The sequence below is a fragment of the Macaca mulatta genome, chromosome 7 (genome assembly GCF_049350105.2).
Source record: "Macaca mulatta isolate MMU2019108-1 chromosome 7, T2T-MMU8v2.0, whole genome shotgun sequence".
Lineage (NCBI taxonomy): Eukaryota > Metazoa > Chordata > Mammalia > Primates > Cercopithecidae > Macaca > Macaca mulatta.
The window spans coordinates 78625756-78648726 of record NC_133412.1 but is presented as its reverse complement, the minus strand read 5'-3'; the positions used below and the strand labels follow the sequence as shown (position 1 = coordinate 78648726).

Genomic DNA, 22971 nt, shown 5'->3' with positions numbered 1-22971 from the left:
TCATCAAAGCTTCTGGGAGAGAATTGAACTTGACTTTTAGAGTCTGGCTGAGTGGGGCTGAATTTCGAATTTTTTTTTTTTTTTTTGAGACAGAGTCTTGCTCTGCTGTCCAGGCTGGAGTGCAGCAGAACAATCTCGGCTCACTGTAACCTCTGCCTCCCGGGTTCAGGAGATTCTCCTGCCTCAGCCTCCCCAGTAGCTGGGATTACAGGTGCACACCACCAAGCCCAGCTAATTTTTGCACTTTTATCAGTAGAGACAGGGTTTCGCCATGTTGACCAGGCTGATCTTGAACTCCCGACCTCAAGTGATCCACCTGCCTCAACCTCCCAAAGTGCTGGGATTACAGGCATGAGCCACTGCTCCTGGCCTTGAATTGGGTTTTAAAAGTGACCCTGGATTTCTGGGAAACTTGGGGACACTCAAGTTTTTTTCCCCTTAAGTTTATTTGAGAATAATTATAGATTCGCAGGAAGTTGCAAAGACACTCAGTTTTGATGTAAACTATCTAAAACATGGCACAGGCTGTTATTACAATCTACATTCTGGTCCATGCACCCGGACCCTCCATGGACTATGCAGGAACTCATCTAATCAGAGCCCAGAAATTCCTTGGCTGCGGTCTGGCCATGCTTATTATATTGCTTGATGACACCACTCTCAGAAGTCCAATGGGGAGTGATGGTTGAAATGGTAGCATATCCATAGCATGGGTCAATAAAAAACATGAATCATCAGTGCTTAGTGAAGAATAATAGAATAATTTGACTAAACTCATCACAAAAATATTTGCAAGCAGGAGAGAATTTGACAAGGATGTTCAAGTTACAGGTTGTATAAAATAAAGCTGTATATTACTGCTTTACATATATATAAGTATACGAAATAAAGCAAACATTTATTGAGCATTTACTGTGTCCCAGGCACTATGCCAAGGGCACCACGTGCACTCAATTAATTCTTGCAGCTCTCTCTGAAGTAGGAACCATTATATCTCCATTTTCACACAGCTATTAAGTAGCAGAACCATAACTCAGATTCAGGTCTGCCTCATTTCTAGTACAGATACATACCAGCTCAAGCCCTTATTTATCTCTACTTGTCTCTGGGGGACTTTAGAAGGATGACCTCGCCTTGGGGTCAAAGCCTGCGCTGTGCTGGTTTCAGAGCTGGTTCTGCCCCAGAGGGACTGACTTTTTCTTGCGCTGATGGATGGGAAACTGGGTGGTGGCAGGACGGGGTGAACCCAGGTCTCCAGACAAAAGGGGCTGCTGGAGCCGAGGCGAGGCTGCATACCTCGGAAGCAGAAGGCATGGTGCCGGGACAGTGGGTCCGGAAGGCCCGTCTGGTTAGGGTAGAGGTAGACCGTTCTCACGCCTGGTTTGTCCCCACCGCAGGCAGGCCTTGGGGTGACGATGGGGTAGCGGAGGCTGCCATCGGCCAGCCAGCCAGCATAGCACTTGTCCAGGCCGCGGCTCCAGGCGGCGTAGAGCTGGCCCGTGGTGGCCAGCGTGGCATTGTGAGATTCACAGAACTCCAGTGCTTCCTGGAAGGTGAACTGCTCAAGACGTGTGGCGAAGAACACCTCCCCTGGGGGCAGAGACGAGCGGTAGGATATGACCCCCCCACACTCAGGCCAGGTCAATCCCTGCCCACCCAGGACAGAGCTCCTCCAACCCTCCTTACCAGGGCTAAGACTCAGCCCAGCTCCATCACCCCTTCTTTGACCAGTCTCCCTTAGATTTTCTGGAACCCTGGGAAATAGGTGACCACCGCTCTGGTTTGTACTGGACTGGGCTATCCTGGGACACAGGACTTTCAGTGCCAAAAAAGTCAAAATTCCAGTCAAACTGGACTGAGTTGTTTCCACAACAACTTTTCCTCCTTCCCTCTTTTCTGGATTCTCCAGTCACACTTAGGCATCCCCTTCCTTGGCTAAGCAAGGCGGCTCACCTGGGCCCCCTCCAATCCCTGTGCACCCCTATACCACTGCACTTAACACTGTGACTGCTGTGGACCTGCCCACCCCACACCCTGGGAACTCATCCAGGGTAGGGCTGGGTCGCAGCACCTAGCAATGCACCTGGTACCTATCCGGTTCAGGGCTAGGAGAGTTTACACTTACTGAACACCTACTTGTGCCAAGAACTTTTCATACATATCTCATTTAATACTCAAAAAAACCTCTGATGTACATATAAATCACTCCCATTTTTATAGATGAAGGAGCTGAGGCTTAGAGAGGTTAAGTGACTTGCCCAGGGTCTTGAAACAAGTGAGTGGCAATGCCAAGATCTTTCTGGAATACCAGCATTTCCAAAATTGCATTCAGTGGAAATTTGGTAATTTTCATGGAAATGGAAAGAAATGAAATAAAACAAAATAAAAGTCTGTGGTTAAAAATTGGGCAATGCTGAGTTAAAGAAAGTTAAGGAAGTTTTTCTTTTTCTTTCTTTTTAAATAAGTAGAGACAGGGTTTGGCCACATTGCCCAGGCCAGTCTCGAACTCCTGGGCTAGAGCAATCCACCCACACTGAGGCACCTCTGCCTCCCAAAGTGCTAGGATTACAGGTGTGAGCCACGCCGCCCAACCTAAAGAGGTTTTTTTGTTTTTGTTTTTACTGCAGGACTTCTCAGTGCCTTTGATTTGTGCCAAGGCACTGGGAATCTCCAAGAAGGAGTTGGTGTATATAGCATTTATTTATAATAAACTGAGATTTACCCACAGACCTCACGGCTTTTTAAAGGAACGGATGCTCCCCTGCAATGCCGGAGGAGACCACAGGAAACATTCAGTAGGAGAGCTGGGGCTGGATCTGAGGGAGGGCCTGGGGGCCTTCCTTTTCAGCAGGACCCTTTCCCACCTGGAAAGCTGGGTGGGATCAGGGGTGGGTGGGTGTGTGGTAACCCCCTCTCTTCTTTGTATCACCCTGTCAGCCCCCTGCCCACCCCCCTGCCCATCTAGGGCCCAAAATGTGAGAATGTGGCTGTACCCTCAAGTCTGTCCACATAGCAGTAGACATCGTAGGTCTCTGTTGATGGGCGCACGCCGTACGTCCTGACCCCTGGGCTGCTGTCCTTGTCACCCACGCATGGGGTCCGTGGGCTCACAATGGGGTATCTGCAAAGGAGAGTGGGAGGAGAAGATGAAGGCCTGTTTCGGGGGCTGGTAGATGCAGGGCCCTGGGCTGAGGCCAGAGGCCACTCAGGGACTTCGGTATGTCTTCAGTTGTCTGGTGGGATTCAAACTAGGAAGAAGCCCCTTATGCAGCAAGTTCTCTGGGCAGCCTGGGGAAAGGTCTGGTGGCTCCTGGGGGATTTCTGGCTTCAGGAGAGAGCAGCTGCATGGAAGGGCACTGGGTCAGGCTGGAGGGGAACGGGGCACTTGAGGAGGGGGCTGCTGCCTCTGTCTGATGGGGAGAAATGACCAAGAACTGAACATTACCCAGTGCCCTTCATCACCCTTTTGGGATATGCCTCAGTTGAGTCACTAATTAATTCATTAACCCACAAGGTATTGGGTGCTCAGTGTGCTGGGGGCCGTGCCAGTCTGTGGCTCCTTAAGCCTGACCTCTTCAGCTGGGTTTGGGCTGGGTGAGGAGCATGGCTTCACCTGACGGTCTGGTCCCTCAGCCAGCCGGCGTCACACTGCTCATAGCCTGCTTCGTAGGCAGCCTGGAGCTGCTCTGGTGAGGCAATGACCGCCCCGGTGCGCAGGCAGGCCTGCTGCGCCTCCTCAAAGGTCAGCGAGTAGCGGGTGGATCCTGGGCGGTAGTGGAATACGACCCCTGGGTGGGGAGGAGGGGGAGAGGAAGAGGGAGCAGTCAGGTTCGAGGACCCATGGTGTGCAGTTCCCAAGGCTCCATGGGCACAGAGGTAGGCCAACTTCTGCTGCCTGACATATTGGATTTATCAGGGCAATGCAAGCTGAAATCCCACATGGTAGCCATGTGGGTGTGATGGTGGATGGCAGTGTCCATCTGCCCCTCCCCTGTGTGGGAACCCCACCAAGGCCATTATGGAACAAGGCCACACCAGAGTGTCCTTGTTCATAGACTTGAGTCTGGGAAGCACTGGGCTCTATGCTACCTGACGTCCAACTCTCACACATGTATTAAGCACCTAGAACATTGTCATCTTAGAATAGGAGTTGGAAGCATTTTCTGGAAAGAGCCGAATGGTAAATATTTTAGGCTTTGTAGGCTATGTGGCTTCTGTAACAACTACAGTTATCCTTCGGGATCCAGGATGTCCTCAGATACCAAAATCCACAGAGGCTCAAGTCCCTGATATAAAAGTGTACTATTTGTATAAAATCATCTCTAGATTACCTGTAATACCTGAAACAATGTCAATGCTATGTAAGTAGTGGTTATACGGTATTGTTTTAAATCTGTATTACTTTTATTGTTGTATTGTTATGTTATTGTTTCTTTTCTTTTGGAATATTTTCCATCCACGGTTGGTTGAATCCGGACATGAAGGACTGACTGTATTCAACCCCACTGTGATTGTCCTCAGTTAGCCACAGACAACTTGTCCACAGACAGCTATGGCTTTGTTCCAATCAAACTTTATTTGTGGACATTCAAATTTGAATTTTATATAATTTTCATGTGTCACAAAATATTATTTTTCTTTTGACTTTTTGCCCCTATTTAAGAATGTAAAAGTCATTCTTAAGTCATGGGCCATATCAGAACAGCTAAACCCGGCCCACTGGCCACAGTTTGCTGGCCTTTGTCCTGGGAGGTCAGAGCAGTGAGAGACCTCAGGGGTCATCCAAGGCAGTGGTTTTCTAGTGGCTCTGTTTTGTGGGGGTGTCTGATGGGGCAAGGAGGGGCCCTGGACAGAAGGAGCCCCGGTTGTTCTCCACTCTACTTCCCTTAGATCTATGTGGCACATGTGTCCGCTTGATGCAGAGACTGGATTCCACATATGACCTCATTTGAAATAAATCCTTGGTGGCAAGAGTGTGGACCTGATAGTCTGGCCTATTGTTTTTGTTTCACAGATGAGGAAAGCAAGGTCTGAGAGGAGAGAACATTGTCCCAGGTGCCAGGTTAAGTAGAAGGTACAGCCTTCAACTGCGGGAATCCCTTCCCTGCAGGCCAAGTTCTCTCCACTTGCCCCTGGATGCACCCATGGGCAGCTACTTACCCCCTGGCAAATGCGGCTGCCCAGGGACAGCGGTCACCTGCACGACGAGGTCCTCACTGGTGAATGCCGTGGCAGGGCCCAGGCCAGGTGTGGGAAAGCCCCAGGGCCTGGTGGCCTCTCCAGTCTCATTCTCAACCTCAGGGAAGGCAGTGGCCCCTATTTCAGGGGCAAACGTGAAGGGCTCCTCAGGTTCCAGGGGACTGGGGGAGACATCGAAGATGGGCTTTACGGTAAGGATCACACTGCCTCGGGCTTCACCCTCAGTAATGTTTCGAGGCAGTGGCAGCTCCATGTCAGGCCAAGTCACTGTCTGGACGGTGATGTCCTCCTCACCCCCCACTCCAAAGAAATTTTCTGGGATGTCCACAAAGTCTTCACCTAGGGGAGGGGCAAAGACAAGCGTTAGCCTCTCAGCCTGGGACCGGCTTGAGGGGGATGAGGAGTGGGCTAGAGATGAGCATGGCTCCTCCTCTTTCCCGGCTGGGGCAGGAGGGTACCACTGTGTGCCAGGGGCCTTGCCAAGCCCATTTCAGGGGTACTCAGCTATTGGCATTCATTGTAGGAGTCCCCACAGTTTCAAGATTGCAAAAGAGTGCAAGAGCTATCAGAGGGCAAGATATTGACCAATGAGCTGACTGCTCATAAAGATCAGTTCCCACCCCAACATCCCATCCTGCTCAACACAGCTGCTCCTTCACTCGTCTCATGAGCACCTTGCCAACCGTCTGATGCTATAACTAACCAATAGGACCAGGTAAGGCAGTTACAAAGAGAAATCAGAAAATCTTGCAGAAAGCGCAGTTTGTGAAGTTGATGAAGGTGTCTTTGGAGAACTGCCTGTCTCATAGTCATGGAAAAACGAGGGTCTCATGAAAGTGATACTACTTCCAAAAGAGTAGTTAGAATACCAAAAGGTTAAGAGAGGCTTCGAGGGGGAAATCCTAACTACTGTTGCAAAAGTAACCCTCTTCCTGTGAGATCAGGTTGTGGAAATGAAACATGTAATGAGTTGTCATTGTGTTATTACCACTTACACCAGAAAAGTTTTGCAACTCCTCTTTCATGTGATGCATTGCTTTTTCCTCCAAGAATTAGCATGTAATTATGATTAGCATGTAATTATGATAGCACGTAACCCAAAATGTGTTAAATGGAAGATAAAAACTTACTTGAACATTTTGGTGTAATTTTTCAAAATAAAGTCCCCATCAAACTTTCCCCTACTCTTTTCAATAACATTTTGTGGCTGGGTACAGTGGCTCATGCATGTAACCCCACTGGGATTATAGTTACAGCCTCCCTTTGGGAGGCTGAGGCGGGTGGATCACCTGAGGTCAGGAGTTCAAGACTAGCCTGCTCAACATGGTGAAACCCCATCTCTACTAAAAATACAAAATTAGCTGGGCATGATGGCGCACATCTGTAATCCCAGTCTACCTGGGAGGCTGAGGCAGAAGAATCGCTTGAACCTGGGAGATGGAGGTTGCAATGAGCTGAGATTGCACCACTGCACTCCAGCCTGGGCAACAGAGTGAGATTCTGTCTCAAAAATCATAAAAATAATAAAATAAAATAACATTTTGCCCAGCCTGGGCAACATGACGAGACCCCATCTCTACCAAAAGGAAAAAAAATGAGCAAAGCATGGTGGTGCCTGTATTCCCAGTTGCATGGGAGGCTGAGGTAGGAGGATTGCTTGAGCCCAGGAGGCTAAGGCTGCAGTAAGCTATGATTGCACCACTGAACTCCCGCCTGGATGACAGAGTGAGACTCTGTCTCAAAGAAAAACAAAAAACCAGAACACAACAAAACCCCTTTTGACCCTCCTTTTAGACACATTCAATTTAAAAAGGCAGACAGCAGCACCCTCCCATGGGTGCCAGGGTCTCATGTCTAACCCCCAACATCTTCCTAGGTGGGTACCCCATCTCTCCACTAGACAGATGAGAAGAGTGAGGTTCACGGCCTTGACTTTGCCAGGGTTGCACAGTAGTAGGTGACAGAGCTTTGATTCAAACTGGAGAAAACAATTTGGAGGCTTTTAAGCCTCTTGTGTGCTGATCGGATGAGACAGGGCTGGATATGCTGCAGTCTCAAGAGTCTCTACCTTAGTGCTTCCCAGAAACCAGTGAAAATGGAGGGGTGTCCTAAAAACATGGGGTTCAGGTACCCAGTGGCCCTTTCGAGGGCAAAAACCAACCCTCCCTTTCCAAGATCTCCTCATTCTCTAGGACCCCATTTTAGTGGCATGAACTCCCTTCCCACCACCAGTCGTGCCCCACCTGTGTAGCAGATGGCGTCGTAGCGGGATGAGGGGTCAGGGTAGCCCGTCTGGTTGGCGTGAAGGTAGACGGTCCTCACACCCAGGAGGTTGCCACCGCAGTTGGGCCGGGCCTTGGAGATGGGGTAGCGCACGCTGCGGTCGGCCAGCCAGCCGGCACTGCACATGTCCATGCCAGCCTGCCAGGCCAGGTAGAGCTGGCCCGTGGTGGCCAGTCGGGCACCCAGCCGCCGGCACTCATTGGCTGCTTCCTGGAAGGTGAACTTCTCTGGAGATGTTGCATAAAAGACCTCACCTGTGAAGGACACAGCCAGCTGGGTAAGGGTCTCCTCCCCCTCCCCCTGCTCTGCACCCCCAGAGAGATCCACACTTTTCCACGAGGTCTGGGGAGTCCTCTAACTTCCCAAAGTCCTGGTCCCACATGTCTGTATCTCAGATCTTGCCCTTCATTACTTATTTCTGGGCTTTTGTGTAGGATGACATCAATTTCCTAAAACAAGGGGACCAAGAGAGAAGCAGCAAGAATGGCAGAGAGATTGGGCAAAGGGTGGAGCAAACTTAAAATCTGGGAGGAAAATTCTGCTCAAAAGCCTCTTTGCCCCATTTGCATTCCACCATTAGGGGGATCTTTCCTAGGAGTTAAGCATTGCCCACTCAAGGCAAATCCTTTTAAAAAACTCAAATTATCCTGGGAAAAGCAGGATCAGACCTTGAGCCCTTGGAGCAGTGGTTCCCAAACTGGGGTCTCTAGACCCTGAAGAGTCCGTAAGGGCATCATTTGAGGACTGTGAGCTTAAAAAAAATTTCCCAAAACCTAACAAGGTTGTGTCAGGGATAAGGGTAAGGCGTAAGGGTGGGGGCGGTGGGCATCCACTCACGGGGTGGTTCTGGCTACCCCTGCTCAGTGGCAGCTCTAACTGGCCGTTCTATTTGTCTGTGGTTAGCCAAATGTGGGAACACACAAATAACTTGTTACCGAATAGGCAGGTCTGCCCCCTGGGGTGGGAATGCGGCAGGGGGCTATGGTGGTGAGAAAGCCTGGCCGCGGCCCCTTACTCAGAAAGTGCCTGTTGTCAGCTTTTCTCCCCAGCCTGGAGGAGCTGTGGGCACTGTACTCAGGTGGGGGAAGCGGGGGGCAGGGAGGGAGGAGAGAGGCATTGCAGAGTCTGGAATGTACAGAGGAGTATATGGGTGCAGATGGGGGAAAGGGTGTCATACACGTGTGTGGGTAACTCTGTGACCAAAATTGGTGCCCTTTACAAAACAGAAAAAGTCTAGGTTTCTCTCCGCCGCCCCCGGCTCTGTCCAGGAACAGAGCTGGGGTTGCCCACAGGGACTCTGGGAGAGGGTCGCTGGATGGCCAGCTGCCCTGGGAGCTTTGTTGCTGATGTAGTGTCGCTTGTGAGGGTAAGGCTGGGCTGGACTTTGACAGCATGGTGGACCTTAGAACAGGGATGTGCTTGTCACAGCAGCCAGGGTTTCGGCTGGGAGGGGCAATCCCAGGTGAGAAACCTCCTGTGACACGTGCTCTTGGGTACAGTGGTGACACCAGACATTTTGCAGATGTTGGGGCCACTGAGACCCTCTCCAAAGTGGAGCGGGAGGGGTGCAGACCTGTGGCCTCAGCCCACCTCCCTTCATGGCAGAGGAGGATGGAGTGTGTCAGGCCCTGAGCTGGCACCCTGTGTCAGTGGGGAGATGGGGAGGGGAAGGGGGTCTTGGGAAGGGAGCTGGGTGCCTCCCGGTGGGCAGGGCAGCTCACCCTCCATCTCCTCGGCGAAGCAGTACACGTCATAGGTCTCGTTGGTGTCTCGGATGCCATACGTCCTCACACCAGGAAACTCATCCTTGTCTCCATAGCAGCCTTCCCGGGGAGTGTGGATGGGGTATCTGCCAGGAACCCGAAATGGAGGTGTGACACTCAGGGGACAAAGGGAAGCCCATGGCCTCTGCCCTTGAATCCTCCTCCCTCATCGGAGGAAACAGTGACTTAATATTGCATTTGACCATGTCTCTTCTGAATATGTCAACTGCCTATCCGTTTTTACAGTGAATCATGATTAAAGGTAGCCCCTACTACCCAATATTTAGTGGTACAAAACACACTTTCTCTATCAGGGGCTCATGTATTTTTTTTCTATAAAAGGCCAGACAGTAAATATTTTAGGTTTTGCATAGTCTCTGCGGTGACCACTCAACTGCCACTGTACCATGAAGCACCCACGGATATGCAAATGGGTGTGACTGTGTCCCAATAAAACTTTATTTACAGAAGCAAGGGGTGGGTTGGACTTGGCCTCTGGGTCATAGTTTGTTAGGCCTCGCTGTATATCATTTGCGTCTCACGTCAACCCAATGAGGTAGGTGCTATCATCAATCTGCTTTACACTTGAAGAAACTGGGGCTCAGAGGTGTTAAACGATTTGTCCACAGTCACGCAGCTTCCAAGTCCCAGAGCTGGAATTTGAGTCCAGTTTTTTTTTTTTTTTGAGACGGAGTCTAGCTCTGTCGCCCAGACTGGAGTGCAGTGGCACGATCTCGGCTCACTGCAAGCTCCGCCTCCCAGGTTCATGCCATTCTCCTGCCTCAGCCTCCTGAGTAGCTGGGACTACAGGTGCCTACCACCATGCCTAGCTAATTTTTTGTATTTTTTTAGTAGAGATGGGGTTTCACCATGTTAGCCAGGATGGTCTGGATCTCCTGATCTCATGATCCGCCCGCCTTGGCCTCCCAAAGTGTTAGGATTACAGGCGTGAAGCCACTGCACCCGGCTGAGTCCAGTTCTTTACGCCGCCCAGGTGTGGGCTCTTGCACTGTGCTAGACTATTGTCTCATCTTTTTTTTTTTTTATGGCTATAGTTTTTGTATCCTAAGATCTCTTTTCCTACCCCGAGACTGCAAAGACATTTTCCTTTGTTTTCTTCCTGAGGCTTTGTGGTTCTAGCTGTTGGAGCTATGGTGCACCCGAAATGAGTGATGATATCATCTTGCCTTCAGGCTTTGTGGTTCTGGCTGTTGGAGCTATGGTGCTCCTGGAATGGGTGATATCATCTTGCCTTCAGAGTGCATTGAGATCCCTTGAGGGCAGAGTCTATCTGGACTGCTCCGCACCTCACTCCCCAGCAACTACACTCAGGGAAGGATGTACCAAAGGGTTCAATTTATGTCTTGCTTTATTAAAAATAAAAAGGATAGAAGGTTGTTTACAAAAATACTGAAGACACCAAAGTTTAAAAGTGGGGAAATCATGGCAAAGAAAAAAATGGGTAGGAAAAAATGACGTGTAGGGAAATGTTGCTAGCAGTCCCTCATCCCATTTGCAAGAGAGAATCACAATAACAAGGGTTTGGGATGGGTCACTGAGCTCCTGTTTGGCCAAGGTATGACCACGGCCCCTAACCTAGACTGGCCACAGTGTCATGCTGGCACCAGCTCAGTCTGGCCAATGTTCCACCCAGCACCCGCTCCACTCCCCTGTGGCCCCTGACTCCTGGCCCCCACTCGCTGGTGGGCTGGGGCTCACCTGACAGTCTGGTCAGCCAGCCAGCCGGCATCACACTGGTGGAAGCCGTCTTCGTAGGCGGCCTGCAGCTGCTCGGGTGTGGCAATGATGGCACTGTTCTGCAGGCAGGCCCGCTGCGCCCTGTCAAAGTCGAGGGTGTAGCGTGTAGAGATGGCTCTGTAATGGAACACGATGCCTGCAAGACACATACACGCCCACAAGCGGAAGAGCTGGTCAGGCACAGTCTCTGATCACCGAGGCCCTCGCAGAATAGTCAAAGGGACCTTAGGGAACTAGCTGGTCCAGGCTGATGCATGACCCCCTGTACACCTTTGCATGTGATGCTTCTGAATTTGCTGGAACACCCTGTAATGGGGAGCTCACTATCTTACAAAGCATTCCTTTTTGAAGACTTATGATAATCCTGATAATGAGAAAGTTCTTTGAATTAAACTAAAATCTGCCTCCTTATAATTTTTTCTTTTCACTCCAAGACCCCCATATTGCGTTAGGGGAAAGAGACACTTAGAACCCTCTGCACCCTCAGCCCAGGGTCATCCTAGCAGAAACCCCATTTAAGATGTGCCCAGGAGTGAACCGTCTTTGACAGAGCCTCCCACTGTACCTCCCTCTGGGAAAAATCTGGTGTTGACCGAAGTCCTGAAGCTAACCAAGGACCTGACTGTTCTCCTTGGGCCATAGAGAGAAAGAGACCAGGGAGTGTTCAGTCCTTGCTTTGGCTTCTGGAACTGAGAATGAGAGTGGAGAAGGGGAGGGAAAAGACACCAGGATGAGCTGTCAGGAGACTGCTCTGACTCATTTCCAGGGTAACCTCAGGCAAGTCACTTGACCTCAGTTTGCTTGTCTGTAAAATGGGCACGATCACAAGACCCACCGGATCACAGGATTCTTGGGAAGCACAAACTGTCAGTTACCTGTGACCATAGCCAGGAAGTATTTAATGCTCCCTAAGTCCAGAGAGAATGATATTACCAGATCCATGTCACAGAGGAAGCAGCTGAAGTTAATTAGGTAACTTGGCTGAGGTGCGTGGAGGAGCTGGTTTGAAGGCCAGCCTGCCTGCGCCCGCACTGCAGAGACTGCTGTGGGTCTTTCTGTGGGCGAAGCAGCGTCTGTCCCTGTGGGAGGCTCTCACCTTTCACCACGACCTCCAGGGTGGCCTCGCTGTCCTCGATGCCATGCATCACCTCGCAGCGGTAGACCCCAGAGTCATTGGAGCGCAGGCTCTGGATTTCCAAGGTGGCGTCACTGGGGATGGCTGGGTAGTTGGGCAGCGAGACTTTGTCCTGGTAGGCACTGTTGACCCTCACGCGCCCTTCAGTGGCCACCAGCAGCACTACCTCCTTCTCCTTGGACACACGGCTCCACTTGATTCTTGGGGCCAGGGGGGCAGTAGAGGGGGCGGTGGTCACAGGGTGCATGGGGTCGATGAAATAGCAGGGGATGGTGAGGGAGGTCCCCAGGAGGACCCTCAGAGGGGATGGTTGGGGGATGCTGACACTCAGCGAGTTGTCATGGTCTGTGTGAGAGGGGTGGGGTGGAAGAGAGACTTGTTAGTGCCTAGAGAGGACCACCCCGCCTCCCCATCCATCCTTCCAGCAATGCACTCTCCTGAGAGCGAAATCCAATGAGTGTGTCTGTCTGTACAATGAGGATGCTCCTGTGCCATGTGGGAATCCCCAGGAAGGCTTGCAACGCCCTTTCCAGAGCAGCGTTCCTCAAGACCCCTGGCCTCTGCACCTCCAGAAGGAAACTATGGAGCCAGAAAAGGATTCCAGAGGAGGGCAGGGCAGATGTCAGGGTCAAGACCACCTCCCTGTTTCTCAAACTGGGGTACTGCAGGGGGCATCAAAGCATGGAATAAAACAGGACCCATCTACTTGGAGTGACAGCTTAACTCAAAGGTTTTGGGAAAAATTATTTTGGGGTAGAAAAGTAATCTACACAATTTTAAAGCTGAGACAGAAAACTTCCAAGATGTGTCCCATTTGGGGAGGTCTGCTTTGGGTGCAAGCCTGACTTTGCCGCCGGGACAAGTCACTCTCTTCTGCTGTTTGGGAGTTGGGGGACGCGGGTGGAGAAGCAGCCGAGAAGATCAGACGTTTTGGTGCACAAAGAGTCAGATGCAGGAGAGGTGATGGGGTAGGATCAGACTCCAAAAATGTTAACATAATGGAAAGTGTCAATAGGGGAGGTGCAACAAGCTTACCAAATCTTGTTAGAAGTAAAAGATCTGCTGGGAATGGGGGGGGAAAAAACAGCTTTCAAAAAAAAAAAAAAAATAGCACCTTTCATGGAGACTCATACATGTATGAAACCTGTGCTTTCAGGAGACCCTACAGGTTGAAATAAAAAATGTTTCAGGCTGGGCGCGGTGTCTCACGCCTGTAATCCCAGCACTTTGGGAGGCCGAGGCGGGTGGATCATGAAGTCAGGAGATTGAGACCATGCTGGCTAACACGGGGAAACCCTGTCTCTACTAAAAATACATATATATAAAAAAATTAGCCGGCTGTGGTGGTGGGTGCCTGTAGTCCCAGCTGCTCGGGGAGGCTGAGGCAGGAGAATGGCATGAACCCGGGAGGCGGAGGTTGCAGTGAGCCGAGATCACGCCATTGCACTCCAGCCTGGGCGATAGAGCAAGACTCCGTCTCAAAAAAAAAAAAAAAAAAGTTTCAAATATTTGTGGGTGGTAGATACATCACAGGGCAAGGGCAGGGGAGCCAGGAATGCTTGGAGTCCAGCCCTTAACCTTCTGATGTCCCGGACAGTCCCACCAGCCCCTTCCACAGGCATCTTCCTCCGAGTGCTGGGCCCTTGGACCCTGGACATGGCTTGGTTTTAGCAGTAGTGGTTCTCAGGGGAGAGCTGAAAGGGACCGTGGTGCCCAGCTCAGCAGTTTTTAAAGCCTCACTCAAACCTAATGAACTGGTTTCCCCATGTGGGCAGACCACCCCTGGGTACAGCCAGGGGTTGCATGGCTGTGGGTCTCCCAGCAACAGTACAAATGAAGGCTCTTGTCCCATATGTCTACAGATGCAAAAGTTGTAAATCAGGCCAACAGATTGTTAATTTCTATGTCCTATCTTCCTATTTGACAATGATACCTTTCAAAATGACCTGAAAGAAAAGATTTAAATTCAGAATTCTTGGATTCCTTGGTGTTTTGCCTTGGGATACAGTGACTGGGTGAGAGCATGGGGAGCTGGGCCCCCTTCTTTTTCCCACACTGACTGCACTGTGAGGGCGTCTCATGTGCTGCTGTGCTGGTCTCAGCCCCACAGCCCTGCTCTGCCCACACCCCATACAAACAGCCACTCCTTAGCCCCTCCCTTGGGCCCAGGGTGGCTCCCACCAGAGGTGTGGTGTCCCCATAGGAGGATGGACCCATGCAGGCCCTGGATGTGGCCTGGGCCCACTTGGATAGGAAATTCTGGGCATCCTGGGACCCCAGAATGTGCTGTAAAGGAGAAGTGCAGATTTGGGTGGACACATTGGCCCTACTGACTCCCCTTCCTTTGGAGAGGGTTGAGGCTGGAGGAGGGCCAGTGGGGGCCTCTAAAATACACAGCCAAGATCAGAGTCCTCTCTTGTCTGGGCCTAGGGGAGACATAACTTCCCTTCTGGGGTCAAGCCCATCCTAGGGTCAGTGGAAGGTTTGCTCATTTGGTCCAGTGCTCGATTAGCAGTAGACCCAGAGCCTGCCACATGCAAGAGACCAGGCTGGGGCTTCCGAGGATGGTTTGCAAAAAAGGCACATACCTGTCTGACTCCCTGGGGCTTTTCTCTGGCTGTCTCTCAAGTGACTTTTCTTCTGTGGTGCTCCAGCCAATCCTCCCTCAATGGCCCTTTCTCCACTGGTTTGTCTATGTCCTGCCCCTCCTGCAAGCTCAGTGTGCAGCAGTCCTCACTGATATGCATGGAGGGAAGGAGGACACCTGCCTGGAGCTCTCCCTGCCAGCTGTCGGGGCTCGAGGGCAGCCAGGAGCAGTGTTATCTGAGCGAGGCTCCTGGACGCGTGTGCCCACGCATGGGTGCTGTCCCATCACAGTTATGCATGCATCAATAGGGGAAGGGTGGGGCCAGGAAAAGGCCAGGAAAGGGGAAATTATATCCCTGGGACCAGTAGCACCAGGATCAGTACCCAGTACTCAAACCCAGTACTCATGCCTACTGAATACGTGAGACTTGCATAGGAATGTCCTCACCTGAAGTTTCTACAGTGACAGCTGCAGCAATGACCCTCAGAGTCACGAAAACCCAGAGTAAAGTGGTCATAGTTCACCTGGAAGAGGGGAGGCAGAGGCATTATTTAGACAGTGAAGGCTTGGTGAGGTCAAGTAGAGTCATGTGACATATGATGCGAAGTGATAATTCCACACCCAAGGACCTGGAATCATCTCCAGAGGAGGAGGCTGCACATGGTTTGTGAAATATTTTCTTCAAGAATTCTTCCCTCACAAAACCTTCACAGGTTTCCCAGTTTAATTCCAGGCATTAGGTTAATAAACCTAACCTCCCATCTTTCAGCCAGTGAAGTCTCATCTGAATGAGTTCCTGTGATGGTTAATTTTATGAGTCAACTTGACTGAGCCGGGGCACCCAGACATTTGGTCAAGCATTGTTCTGGGTGTGTCTGTGAGGGTGTTTCTGGATGACATTGACATTGGAATCAGTAGACTGAATAAAGCAGATGGTCCTCCCTAATGTGGGAGGGTCTTGTCCAATCAGTTGAAGACTGAATAGAGATAAAAGACTGACCTCCCCTGAGAGAGAGAGAGAATTCTTCGTGCTTGATGGCCGTTGAGCTACAACATTGCTTTTTCTTCCCTTTGGACTTGAACTGAAGCATCAACTCTTCCTAGATCTCAAGCTTACTGACTTTCAAACTGAAACTACCCCAGTCAGTTTGTGTGGGTCTCAAGCCTTCGAACTTGGACTAGAACTACACGCCAGGTCTCCTGGTCTAGCTTACCAACTTACCATGCAGACCTTGGTACTTGCCAGCCTCTATAATTGCATGAACCCATTCCTTATAATAATTCTCTCTCTCTCTGTCTTGTGCGTGTGTGTGTGTGTGGGGGGGGGGTATGTGTGTGTCTGTGTGCATGTGTCCTGTTGGTTTGTTTCCTTGGAGAACACTGACGAATACAGTCCTCCAGGCCCAGAGAAGTGATGAGTTGCTCAACATCCCTAATGAAACCTGGTCCTGCCACCAACTTCAAATCCAGAGATCATGTGTGTTTTAGAATGGACCAGCCTCCAAGGTTTCAGGCAAGGTTTAGGGGCCTGGTTCATGGCAGGGAAAAGATATTCACCTAGAGAGCTCTTGAGGAGGCTGTGGGATGAATGGATTAATTTTTTAGGAGAGAAATTAGACCTAGGATGCTGTAGCTCTCCTGCTAGTTCAATGACTTCATGTGGATTAGAAAGACAAACCTTCCTTAGCGTCATCTGCTGGAAAGCTGACATGGTAAGTACAGAGGTCTGTGACAACCACAGTGTAAACGTGCACAATTGGAACCCTGACTCCAGCATAGGACCCAACAGAATGTACAGGAGACCCATCGGAGCAGCGCTCTCAACCTCAGCTGCACATTGAAATCACCTGGGCTTCAGCCTGTACCTCAGGATTTTTAGAGCTTGGAAGGTTCTAAGGTGCAGCCAAGATGGAGCACCGCTGCCTAGAACACGTGCAGTCTCATTACAGACACCTCATCTGACCTTCCCTCCATGGCGCATGCCTTGTGATGTTCCCCGAGTTGTTCTGTTGGATGGACTTGCATCAGCACCTACCCTGCCCTTTTGGTTTAAGAAGTGTTTGCATCACAGAGGGAGGGAACCTTGGAGCAGATGGAGGATCTGGGACTAAAGAAGAGTGGAGCTTTCAGCAACGCCCGTGGCGTTCCCAGACCTTTGCTCTATCAAAGCCCAATGGCCCAGCAGGTGTCGCTCTTGGCTCATTCACTGCTAGCTGTGGCTGGATGGATTTGGGGACGAGGGGAGCATCCCAGGAGTCCCTAGGCTCAGGAGGGGTGTTGGGAGGGCACTGGTGTTCCTATCCAGGAATGCCAGGGGCAGGGGCAGGATGGGCCCAGGACTCCGAGTGACTCTTTCTGCCTGTCGATTGAGCGTGACATCTTTCTACCACCTATGCTACATATACGAGTCACCCCAGAAATGAAAGGGCTGTCTATGGGTGCTGCTGGGTGTATGAGGTGAATGCATGAGGCACGTCATCCTCACACTGGAGAAAGTCTGGAAAATCCCAAGGTTCTGAGAAGTAGCCCCTTGTGTCTCCTTAGGGATTTTTCTATCTAGATGCTGCCTTTTAAAGGAAAGTCTCTGGCTCCAGGCTGTGGCACCATGAGGGGCTCTCGTTCAAGCTCCGTGTGACCAGTGGCGGCTGGGAAATAGTTCCCCAGAGGGCAGAGGGCAAGGTGTCTTCTCCGCTCCGGGGAGGGGTCTAGACTTTCCGGCTCCTCTCTTCCCAGAGCCTCAGGGATTCGTGTTCAGACACAAGGCCCGCCTGTTCTTCCCTCAGAACACCCTTCATTGGGAGGTTGTGTGTATGTTTTCGGAGCGGTGTTTCTTCCCTCACTCTCTGAACAAGCCGGACATTGTCCGGGGTTGTAGGAGTGCTCTGTGGGGCTTGGACGGCTTGATTTCTCTCCCTGGCCTAGACCAGGAAATGGGAAGGAATGAAAAGGGGTGGGGAGGGGGAGAGTGGGGGTGGGGGGATAGGGGTGGAGTGGGTAGAGAAACTAATTTTATTTCTTTTTTTTTTTTTAAAGACAAACTTTGGGATAGAAATATCGCAATAAATATGCTCTTGTGTTTGTGTGTTTTCTCAGCTGTAAAGAAAATAGGGAGAAATTCCATTCTGTCTGGTTTCCAAGTGTCTCCAGAACTCACTGAGCCTTTTATGCAAGAAGACTGACTTTGGCAGCCCCGAGTCCCAGCACGGCCCTGTCAACAGGGAGACCTTTCTCCATGGGAAGCTGAATTAGGTGCTGACAGGGCGACTGCATAGGTGAGGCAGAGGAAGGGGACAGGGAGCCTGAAATGAAGTGGAGAGGGGAGCTTGGGGAGCAGGAAGGGGATGCTGGGTGAAGGTCAGGTGAGAGCCATGTGGTTTGGGTCCATCATCAAGGAACTGACTTTCTCGGAGAGAATTATGTGGAGATTTGGTAGGGGAAAGTGAGGTGCTTTTAGCTTGAGCTGAGGCTGTGTGAGGATGCCTGCATGTGTCCCGGTTGGAGACAAGGAAACCTTCATCTCCTCATCAGCCAGACTCTACCCCATGGTTGTCGACCTGGCCAAGGTCTTGGCCTGGATTCCATCAAATTATGGGATTGAACAGGCAGCTCACCCACTCTCCCTGAATGCCTCTTCCAGCAACATGTGCAGTGGAGATCCCTCCTCGAGCTGCGTGGACCCCTACTGCTTAATAATCCAGGACCTGCCCCATGGCTGTTTCAAAGACTGAGTGAGATAATGTGACAGCCATCATCCCTCTTCAAGGCTGGACACTGTTTCTTTGGCTCTGCACCCAGCACAGGCTCTGGCACTCAGCAAGCATCCATCAATGCAACTTTCCTCCCACCTCCCTGGTTGTCAGGCCTGAGTGAGCCTCTCAGAACTGGGGGATTGGAAGAGAGTTTAGTGGTTGTAGAGAGGCTTCCTGTCCCAGGATGAGGGTTGGACTAGATGACTTTCCATAAATAATAAAACAGCGTTCATTTCAAAAACAACATTACCATACTACCAAACATTTGGAAAACAGGACAATGGGAAAAAAATGACCATCATCTACAATCCAAATCCTCATTATTAGTGTTTTGATAGTTTGCCTTCTAGTCACCCAGGCTGGAGTACAGTGGCATGATCTTGGCTCACTGCAACCTCTGCCTCCCAGGTTCAAGCAATTGTCCTGCCTCAGCCATCGAGTAGCTGGGACCACAGGTATGTGCCACCATGCCTGGCTAATTTTTGTATTTTTTGGTAGAGACAGGGTTTCACCATGTTGGGCAGGCTGGTCTCAAACTCCTGTCCTCAAGTGATCCACCCACTTTGGCCTCCCAAAGTGCTGGGATTATAGGTGTGAGCCACCTTACCTGGTCATTCAAGTCTTTTTTTTTTTTTTTTTCAGGTATCTACTTGTGTTTTTTTGTAATTGTAATCTTTTTGCATGCTAGTTGCCTTTTCCACATAACACAATGGACCACACAACTTCTTTTCTTTCAATCCTTCACTACTGATGATCATGATGCTTTACAATTATGACCTCCCTGCCACGAATCCTGTATATGCAGCTTTAGCCTCTGATTGCATGGTAGGTGCTCATTCCTTCACAAGGTGGCCCATTCCATGGCTGAGTAGCTCCAATTGTGCTCAAGAACTTTCAAGATTGAGTCAAAATGGCTCACCCACATTATAATTTCCACCCAAGAGTTCCACCATCAGGAGCCCCACAAAACACATCCCCTCCTCTTTCACAGGACTCGTGGTGAATCTTCAGAGGTCCAATCTGCTTCCTGTCTGCTGTTCTTCCATGGAGACATTCCTGGTCCCTCCAACCAACCCTTCCTCCTGTGGTGGCCTTCTGGACCTCTCTTTACCCCCTGGAGCCACAGAAGGTCTAAGCTGCGATAGACCTTAGTGAACATCAAGCCTAACTTCCTCATTTTACAGGTGAAGAAACTGAGGCCCAAGGAGGAGACTGAGTTGCTCAAGGCCATATGGTAGGTTGGAAGTGGAGCCAAAACCAGAACCCAGCGCCAGGGGACCTGGCCCTCACAATTCCCAGCATTAACGAACTTCATAAGGTAGCTGCTGTGTCTGTCTTGTTCTCCATTGTCTCCCTGGCACCCAATGTAGTGTGTGGCACAGAGAGATGAAATGTCTGCTGAATGAATGAATGAATGAATGAATGAATGAATGAATGAACAAATGGTGGCCCGTACATCCTTAGAAGTAATCTCCTCCAACAAGGCCTTGGGGGGAGGAGGGCTGAGGATGGGACTAGAGGCTCATATGGGATGAGCACCTAGGTGGTGCCCGGCTGAATGAGGTAGACCACTACCACTTCACATTCAGTAAGTCTCAGCTAGAGACACACTGCTTGCTTGTGATGTGCATGGCTGTATTGATTAATGATAACACTTCAGTGCAGCATGTGACTTTGGGAAGGTCATAGGCCATTTGCGGCCCAGAGGAGGAACAATCTGGGTCACTCCTTCCCAGGGCTCCAAGGAAAACCAGTGTTATGCTACAGCCAACTGACACCAGCCAGCTAGAGTCCATTTTACGCATCTCTTTCCAATTTTGTGTTTGGTGACATCACACTGGTAGTGTGAAACTGGTTATGATGGGAGTATATACACCATGTATATCAGCAGACACTATCAACAAGGTAAGACCTCTTCTTTTCCTTTTTCTTTCTTTTCCTTTTTGAGAGTGGATTTACCAGCACACTGCTGAAGTAACTACAGCCATGGGTCACATAACATTTCAGTCAACAACGAACTGTACATACGATGATGGTCCTGTAAGATTCTAATGGGGCTGACAAACGCCAATTACCTGGTGACGTTGTAGCCGTCGTAACGTCATAGTGCAATTACTTTATTTATTTTTACAAATTTAGTGTAGCCTAAGTGTACAGTGTCTATAAAGCCTACACCATTGTATAGTAATATCCTAGGCCTTAGCGTTCACTTACCACTCACTCACTCACCCATCCAGAGCAACTTCCAGTCCTGCAAGCTCTGTTCATGATAAACGCCCTATAGGTGTACCATTGTTTATCTTTTATATGGGATTTTTACTGTACCTTGTATATACAAAGGGAGGTATTTGTGTATCTAAACCTATCTAAACATATAGAAGGTACAGTAAAAACACAGTATTGTAACATGCTGTATGGGTGTGTCACCTAGGAGCACTAGGCTATACCATATGGCCTAGGAGTGTAGTAGGCTGTACCATCCGGGTTTGTGTAAGTACATTTTAGTGGAGGGGTCTCCACTGCACATGTTGCTGGATGACAAAATTGCCTAAGAATGCATTTCTCAGAATGCATCCCTGTTAAATGTTGCATGACTATAATAGTAAAGAAAGAAACGGGCTGGGGAAGGATAATGAGCACTTTTCTTTCCTTTGAATGAAGTCTCATTCTCCATTCATTGTGCTGTCCTTCATGTGTCCCTGGGGACATTGAGACTGGCCCTAAAACCAAGGCCACTTTGCCGGCCCTAGAGTATGGTCAGGCCATGTTCATCTCCATGTCACCTCCCCTGGCCCAGCCTGAGTCCACATCAGTGTAGACTCAGCAAATGTTTGCTGGCTATGCGAATGCCCGCCTCACCCTCCCAGACCCTGCAGGCCTCCTCCCTGACGCCTCACCAGCCCTTGGCCCTGGGTTCTATTCCCCCAGCTATGACTTTCTACACGCTTTTTAGCACCTAATTTTTCTTCTGTTGTTTTATGTGTGCTAACTTTGTCTCACCACGCAGACCGTGACCTCCGAGAGGTTGAAAATCAAGGCTTAAATTAAAACAAAATCCCTCTATGCTAACTCACCAGGAATAACACAAAATAGTATTTGACACCTCCTTGTTATATGAGCAAGTAGACGTTGGGGTTTGGCAGACTGATGGACCAGTAAGATCTGCCTGCAACCAAGTGGCTCTGTGTCCCTGACTTAAGTCCTAGAAGATGGATTCCAAAGGACCAAGGTTCCCCATTCCTGCAGTCACCAGCCACCAGCACATCACTTATTTGCAGCCTAATTTCCCAATGGCATCTCTTCTCTTGTCACTCGCTCATGGACCAGATCATCCTGATAGCTGTGCATAAACGCAGTAGCACGTGCACTTGAGGCTGGGATTTCAAACCTAGTATAGGGAAAAGGCCAGGGACCCTACACCAAGAGCACATCTGGTCAGAGTCACCCCAACCGCAGCTGACAACTTCCCACATACTCTAAAGACATGGTGGAATGGTGTAGAAACGGGATGCCAGGAAGCTGATTTCAGTCCCAGTTCTGTCCTAACTCACCAGGAAACTCATGTAAGGCCTCAGTTTACAGTTTTCCCTTCTGTAAATTGGGATCCTCATGCAAACGTCACCCCCAGGGAAATTGTGAAGGTAATTTTTGTAGATGCTAATACTCTTTTGGCATTTCCTGCTCTTTCTCTTCTCCCTATCTTCTTCAACACCTTGTCTTTTTCCATATCTTTCATTTCCTTTTTCCAAATTTGTTACTTGCCCTGTCATCACCGAAGCATCTTAAGTCAAATTCCACAAGTGTTTTCCTCCGTTCCGGGCAAGTGTGTGGGTCCTGTGAAAAAGGCAGTAGGCAGCGGGGTGGGGAGTGCTGCAGATAAACTCTTCAAGGCCATACTTTCGTCTAGGATTGGCCTTGAGTAGCTCTGTGCTAAGACAGAGGGGCCCAGTGAAGGGAAAGAAAGGTTTTTCCTTGGAGTTGCTTCTAGCCTAATGGGTGCAGACAAACCTGTATCCAGAGATAGCAGACATGAGTGAGTGGGCTCTGGGTCCTAACCTTGACCCTGAGTAAAACGGCTGCCTGAGCCTTGGATTTTCCATCTCTGAAATGGGGGCAGGTTGGGAGAATTAGCTCTGGAGTTCTCTGAGATTCTAAATGCCAGCTCCACGCAGCGCAGAGGAGAGTTCCACCTTCTTAACTTCTGGGGACAGAAGGAGTTGCATCTCCACCCTCTCGGCCACCCTCGTGGCCAGAGACCTGCTCATCACTTGCTGTTCTGCTGCAACATCCAGGGCAATGCACAAGGGTTTCGCTTGCCTGCTAAGCACATTCTCTGGGAAGGTCCAGCCTATTCAGAAAGATGCCCCCATGCCCTCACTGTGCTAGGGAGGAAAAGGCAGAAAGGAGAGCTGTGAGGTTGGGAGGGTGGTGCACACGTCTAACAGAAGCGAGGGGAGGCTCTCTGAGGAGCAAAAGAAGGCTCAGGTAGTGGAGCTG

General features: G+C 50.1%; 1 protein-coding gene across 1 annotated transcript in view; it reads right to left on the bottom strand.

Annotated features, from left to right (window-relative positions):
* Positions 1 to 22971, bottom strand: part of ACAN (aggrecan) — a 73514-nt gene that overhangs the window by 24125 nt on the left and 26418 nt on the right. Inside the window, exons 3-11 of the mRNA XM_077940243.1 lie at positions 15173 to 15249; positions 12100 to 12483; positions 10965 to 11139; positions 9204 to 9331; positions 7443 to 7736; positions 5161 to 5538; positions 3614 to 3788; positions 2994 to 3121; positions 1297 to 1590 (exon numbers count right to left, since the gene is read on the bottom strand). Coding sequence (XP_077796369.1) covers positions 1297 to 1590; positions 2994 to 3121; positions 3614 to 3788; positions 5161 to 5538; positions 7443 to 7736; positions 9204 to 9331; positions 10965 to 11139; positions 12100 to 12483; positions 15173 to 15242 — 2026 coding nt within the window. The 5' untranslated portion in view covers positions 15243 to 15249. The remainder of the gene's footprint in view (positions 1 to 1296; positions 1591 to 2993; positions 3122 to 3613; positions 3789 to 5160; positions 5539 to 7442; positions 7737 to 9203; positions 9332 to 10964; positions 11140 to 12099; positions 12484 to 15172; positions 15250 to 22971) is intronic.